At 42.3% G+C, this 6,849-nt stretch overlaps 1 protein-coding gene across 1 annotated transcript; it reads left to right on the top strand.

The window, feature by feature from the left end:
- Nucleotides 1–1,394: 1,394 nt before the first annotated feature.
- On the top strand, nucleotides 1,395–5,163 carry LOC147978529 (uncharacterized). Its single transcript, XM_087514783.1, has 5 exons — nucleotides 1,395–1,401; nucleotides 1,586–3,186; nucleotides 3,304–3,699; nucleotides 4,406–4,489; nucleotides 4,570–5,163. The coding sequence occupies exons 1-5, from the start codon at nucleotides 1,395–1,397 to the stop codon at nucleotides 5,161–5,163; spliced, it is 2,682 nt and encodes an 893-aa protein (XP_087370909.1).
- The last annotated feature ends 1,686 nt before the right edge of the window (nucleotides 5,164–6,849 follow it).

Genomic DNA, 6,849 nt, shown 5'->3' on the forward strand with positions numbered 1-6,849 from the left:
GGCCAAAGAGTCGTTTGCATTGTCAATTTTGCACATTTATTTCCCCTGACTGAATTTTAGTACAGTGAGCTCAAAATGGACAAAAGGACTTTTCGCAAAAAAAGAAGAGAGATTAGAGTGAAATAGGCGACCTAGTGCGCGCCGGATTTGCAATCTCCCATTTTATAATAGCAATATCGTTTTCCTCACAATTTTCTTACTCTAATATTGACCTTCGTTTCATAAACTTAGGTTATCCCAGTTAAACATATGATACTCCCTCTGCAAACTATAATAATATAATATAAGATCATTTAGAGAGTAAGGCGTTTCGGTGTCTAGACTCATCTGCATCCGGTTAGAAACAAATTCGTAAAAAAATCAAAAAAATTAAAAAAAATCCAATTTTTTTTGTTCCGTAGACAATTTGATGCGTGAGGCCCGCTCCAAATTTCATGCCATTGGACATCTAAGCAGCTCTCAGGAAAAAAGACAAATTTGGCTAAAATAGTACACGAACAGTAAACATTTTTACGGACCCACAATTTGTCTTTTTTGCTGAGAGATGCTCAGATGTTCAAATGACTTGAAATTTGAAGCGGGCCTCACGCATCAAATTCTGTATCGCCCACAAAAAATTTGGAATTTTTTAAAATTTTCTAGTATTTGTTTTGATTTTTTTTGTCGGCATAGGTGCATATGAGCTCGGGTGTAGAGATGGATTTTCGATCGTTTAGATCACTATTAAAATAATCTTATATTAGTTTAGAGAGGGAGCACCTGAGTATTTCAACAATTTGTACCGAGAAAAGTGAATACGCTTATCGAATGTTGTCTAAGTTGGTGGCCGGCGAGTTAGACCCAGTTCTTTTGTCAGAATCTGGGAAGCTGGGTAGGGGTCGGATTCTGGGAGAAACCTTAGATTCTGGCAAAAGAACCGGGCCAGCCATGGTCCCCTCCCAAACCACTTTCCCGCAAAAAAATGAAAAAAAGAGATAATTACAACTATGGTACCTGTACTATCTGGCACGTAACATGACGGTCTTGGCACTCGTGAATTGCTCCAATACAGTCCTCATATACGCAGATACACTCCAAAACGGTCATCCGGACGTATCAACCTACGAACCAGGCCGGACAAGCGCCACATCATCACGCGGGCTGGTCGACCGCACCGGTTCAATTGGTAATTTTCGAATCGCCCCTGCCCAGCTGAGTGCGTCAGTTGCCCCTTTCGTCTTCATCTCATCCTCTAGGCGACGACGACGTATGGCGGCGCAGGTGATCGGCGACATCTAGGCGACGAGAGGCGTTCGTACCGGTGGGAGCTCACACGGCGGTGATGAAATTGTCGTCGCCCGCCGTGAATGGCGGCATATGATCCTATACGGCGGCAAGACGGTGCCCCCGTACCCATGTACGGTAAGATTCAATCACCATGGCTGGATTAGACATGTTACTACCTTGATTCGCATCTATTCCGTCGTTTTGGTGCGTTCTACGATACAATTTAGGTGATTTAGGCACACATTTGCTTAGGGTTAACACATATGATTAGGGTTTGATGTCCGATGGCTAAACTTTGAACTTTTTTTTGGTTTAACAGATGGAGGCACTGATTTCTGTACCATTGAGTTCATCCATGGTGGATTTTTCACGGGCACTGGTGGTAATCTATCATATCTCAATGGTCGCAAGGTCTTCTATGATTACTGTGACAGTAGTGTTGCTTGTATGGAAATGTTGTATGAATTAGTAGAGAAGGTGGGTTATGAGACTTCAGGAAGAATTCAAATCTATTTGTTGATGCCTGGGATGCAAATGAATGAAGATGGGCTCAGGTTGGTTGCAAGCAATAATGACACAAAATGCATTAGCAAGCTAGTTAGAGAAGGGCACAAATACCTGATGTTGTATCTTGTTCATGATGCTGCTTCTGGTGGAGGAGGATGGGATGATGTGTTAGCAAATCCATGTACACATGCACGTGATGTTATTAGGCCTATGAAGACCAAGATAAATGGCAGTGCTTTAGAGGGGCAAAGCATTGTACTTGTTGGGGACAACAGTGCTTCCATGTCATTTGCATGTGAGGAAAATGTAGAAGGCACAAGCAGGAGGGGCAGAAGAGGGACATCGGAGGTAGAGGAGGAGTTATGTAGTGAAGATGATAGCGAAGACTCGGATTATATTCCAGAAATAATTGACAGTGACTATGACCTCAATGATGGTGACGATGATTTGATCAATGAGGATGGAAAAGTTGTCGGCGATGAGAAGAAAGGGACAAGGACAGGGAAGGAGATAGCAGAAGATCTAAACTCCGAGGATGATAGTCTTGATCTGCCTGAATCGGATGATGATGATGACATTAAATTCAATTTCAAACATTTTACTGGAGTTGATTTGAAGGAGCCCAAGTTCTATGTGGGGCAGGTTTTCCCATCTATTGCACTGATCAGACGGGCCATTAGGGAGTATAGTTGCAAGGAGAGGCTGCAAATAACATTTCCCAAGAATGACAAGACAAGGATTGGAGCTGTGTGCAATGGTGGTTGCCCTTGGTATTTATATGCTTCGTTTGATAATAGAACCAAGGGAATTCAGGTTAAAACATTTAAAGATGAGCACACATGCACAAAGAAGTGGAGTGTTAAAGCGTTCACTGCGAGATACATTGCTGCAAAGTATGTTGACAAGGTCAGAGCAGATGATAAGATTTCTTTGAAGGATTTTGGAGCAATGGTGCAGGAAGAGTGGAACATGAAGGTTCATAGGCAGAAGCTTTGGAGAGCAAGGAAAATAGCATTTGACATTATTTATGGTGATGATATTGCTCAGTACAACATGTTGTGGGATTATGCAGCTGAGTTAAGGAGGTCAAATCCTGGTAGTACTTTTTTGCTGCAAGTTGCCGACGATGGCCAATTCCAGAAGTGCTACTTCTCTTTTGATGCATGCAAGAGGGGATTCCTTGCAGCTTGTAGGCCTATAATTTTCTTAGATGGTTGTCATTTGAAAACTCAGTTTGGTGGAGTTTTGTTAACTGCAATAGGAATGGATCCTAATGATTGCATTTATCCCGTGGCCTTTGCTGTTGTGCAAGTTGAAAACACAGAAGGTTGGAGATGGTTCTTGACTATTCTTAAAGAAGATCTTGGCATTATGGACACCTCACTTTGGACAGTCATGTCTGACAAGCAAAAAGTAAGTCACTTGCAGTTGTAATATATGCTTCGATAGTTTGGTTACATTTCTTCATATTGTAGTACATGATTTGTAATTTGTAATTATTTAGCACTAAATTTATTTGTTCACATCCAGGGTCTAATTAAGGCAGTGAGAGAACTATTTAAAGATTCAGAGCATAGGTATTGTGTGAGACATATCTGGCAGAATTTCACAAAGAACTTTAAAGGAGAAGTGCTAAAGAATCAATTGTGGAGATGTGCTCGAAGTACTACTCATGGTCAGTTTAGAGAGAACATGGACAGAATGCTAGTTCTTAGTAAGGAAGCTCATGATTGGTTAGAGGAGTTAGACCCAGAAACATGGGTAAGGGCATTTCAAAAAGATTTTCCGAAGTGTGATGTTCTATTGAACAACAATTGCAAAGTGTTCAATAGGTATATTTTAGATGCAAGAGAACTCCCCATATTAACCATGATACAAAGGATTAAAGGACAAATAATGGGAAGACATTATGGTAAGAAACTAGAGGCACTGAAATGGCATGGTACCATATGTCCTAAAGTGAGAAAAAGGTTGCAAAGACATATTGATGCAGCAGCCACATGTCATGCTGATCCTGCTGGACTGGGCATTTTTGAAGTGCAAGACAAAAACAGGCAGTTCAGTGTGGACATAACGTTGTATAAATGCACTTGCAGAAGGTGGGATTTAATTGGGATTCCGTGTTGTCATGCGGTTGCAGCTGCAAGATATGACAATATTCCACCTGAAACATTGGTCCACCCATGTTACTCCATTGAGACTTACTGCAAGGCTTACGAGAAAATAATCTTGCCATGTAAAGATGTGAGTGAGTGGGAAAAAATGTATGGCAGACAAGTGCTTCCTCCCAAAATTAAGAAAAAAAGGAAGAAACGCGAAGAATAGACGACAACAACCAGAAGAGACAGAGGGTAGGGCAGGGAGGAAAGTTGGCAGAGGTGGATCTATTATCCATTGTAGCTATTGTGGAGCTGCAGGGCATAACCTAGGTGGGTGCAAAGATTTCAAATTAGGCCTAAAACCCAAGAGGAGGATAAGAAAAAAGAAAGTTAGAGCAGAACCTGAAGTTTCCTCCTCCGATGAAGAATATGAAGCCATGAGACAGGTAATATAATTGTACAACCTCGTTAATGCTAAATTGCTTTTTTTACATAACCAGAACTTTACTAATTTATATGGTTTTTGTAATCAGGAGCAGAACATGCAAACTGAGGGGTTATTACATCAACAACCACCTATTTATGAGGCTGAGGTCATTACAACATTAATGGAAGAGGTATCTAATTGTTTTCATAATTTTATTACTACCATCTAATTCATGACTCCAAGCTAATTAATTTTCCTAAATTATTATAGACAAATGTTGCAAGCCAGATCATAGAACCACCTAATTCACGCCCTTTACCTCCATCAGCATTTATTGAACAAAATGTCCCAAGCCAACCCCCTGTTCAGCCAACAACTCCAACATCACAGGAAAATGTTCATAGAAAAAGAGAGGTGCTTGCACTGGCTAAACTTAGACTTGCAGCTGAAAAAAAAGAGATTGCAGACCAGGCAAAGTTTGATGCAGCTTTGAACAAGATCAGAGAGGAAGGGCAAAAGATTTCGCAAGCTGCGGAGAAAAGGAAACAAGAGGCTGTAGCAAAAAAGTTAGAGATTGAGGAGAAAAAGAAAGCTGTGCTGAGAGAAAAACAGTTGGCAGCTGAAGAAAAAAGGAAAGAAATTGAAGAAAAGAAACAAAAGAGGTTGGTTGAGCAGCAGGAGAAGAAGGCACTTGCAGAGGCCAAAAGGAATGCACTACAAGCTAAAAAGATGCAAGCAGAAGAAGCAAAAAGGGCGAAGGCTGCAGAAAAGAAAAGAATTGCAGATGAAAAGAGAAAGAAAGATGAAGATTCACTGAGATCAGAAGAAATGCAATTTATTACGATGCAAGAGGATGAGCAGTAAAGAATTAGAGGTTGTAAATATTATCTTGCTCAGGGGGAGAATTCAAGGCAGCAGGCATGGGAGAAGCAAAATCTGCAGCAAGATACATCCAGGGCACAAGATTACGAAGAGAGAAAGAAACAAGCAGAAGAATGGAACAGAGCACAAGCCCAAGCCGAGGAAGGAAAGAAACAAGTCGTGGAAGAAAATCTCAGGTTGGCAAGTGAGAAGCAAAGGCAGGATGAATGCCAAGTAAGGCAGAGCACTTTGGAGCAGCAACATGTGCCAAAGAGACCTTACTTCAGTCAGGCCAGGACGGATTTTAAGAAACCAAGAAAAAGTAGCATGTTTGATATATTTAGGGCGGAGAGGATATGAGCATTTGACACATGAGTGTTGTGTGTTTTCTTTTGTTAAGTTGCAGAACTCCTTTATTTGCTTTCACCAACCTGTTAAATGTTGGTCAGACTAATCATGTTATTTTCAAGATCATGTAATGATCAGGAAAACCTTGTTAAAACGAATGCTTTTGTGAAATGTATGAAACATGTTAGCCCCTGTTCTGTTCAACTATTGTGTGTAAGAAAATAGATTATTTTGGCATATGATTTTTACTCCTTATCTGTTTTATATGAGAACATAGAAACATGTATGATTTAAATGAAATTCAGTATGCCTTGTACTCAACTACTGGACTTCCCAACAAATTAATAAGCCGCCAAACTTGCTACAATTCCCAGCAATTTTTATACAGTAAAGCAATACGGAATAAGGCATGGTATCATAGATCCTGATCAAACATATATCTGTATTAGCTTGTTGAGAAGCAAGAAGGAAATCAACAGCAAAACGACAGTACTTGTGTACCAATGCTTTGGCGCAGGTCTTCCCAGCAAAAGGTAGCATACAAATTTTATTATATAGCATGCCAGTTTAGCAAATTGCATATTCTACTTGACATAGTGGCATCCTAATTCATTAGAAATTTAGATTGAGCCATCAGCCTCGCCAGGCCCAGTGTCGTCCAGGCTGCCGAGCCAAGCCGTCAGCGAGAAGATCAGCAACATTATGACGGGCAGGCCTCCTCGATGCCCACCTCCGTCAACTTGACGCGACATGTCTTCGTGAGGACGTCAAGCAGCGCCGCCGATCTCCAACTACCGTCGCCAGAAGCACGTGGGTGCGCGAGTCTGCAGCCCGTCCATCGCCGGCGTACGTGCGAGCGAGGAGCACACGCCCGGCACCACACGTCCAGCCACCGATAGCACCGCCAGCGTCGTGTGTGCGACACCCAACCTTGCCGCGGTTGACGGGGCCGGAAACAGGGCTCCCCGTCATGCTATCGCCGCCCGTCGAGAAGAGAAGAGGATTTTTGTGATTTAGGGTTGGGGAGGTAATAGGGAATTTTGGTCTACCAGTGCGCCGCCCGTCCGCTTTAACCGGTTCGGCTCGACCAGCCCGCGTGCTGACGTGGCACTGGTCTGGGCCTCGCGCGTACGGGAGGAATAGCCAGGTTCGTATGAGATAGGCACAGAGGACCGTTTTGGAGCGTTTCTGCGTATTTGAGGACCGTATAGGAGCAATGGACGAGTGCCAGGACTGTCTTGTTACGCGCCGGATAGTACAGGTACCGTAGTTGTAATTATCTCAAAAAAAAACAAAAAAACTGTTCTAGTGAGTCCAACCTGGTGGAGGCAGTCGAGTCCA

The sequence above is a fragment of the Triticum urartu genome, chromosome 3A (genome assembly GCF_056163025.1).
Source record: "Triticum urartu cultivar PI428250 chromosome 3A, HENAU_Tu73, whole genome shotgun sequence".
NCBI classification, from domain to species: domain Eukaryota; kingdom Viridiplantae; phylum Streptophyta; class Magnoliopsida; order Poales; family Poaceae; genus Triticum; species Triticum urartu.

Bases quoted from the DNA above. Each gene is read 5' to 3' on its own strand.
- LOC147978529 (XM_087514783.1), top strand. The intron at 3,700-4,405 runs GCACTGAAATGG...TTTTGTAATCAG, and splicing joins ATTATGGTAAGAAACTAGAG to GAGCAGAACATGCAAACTGA. The intron at 4,490-4,569 runs GTATCTAATTGT...AAATTATTATAG, and splicing joins TTACAACATTAATGGAAGAG to ACAAATGTTGCAAGCCAGAT.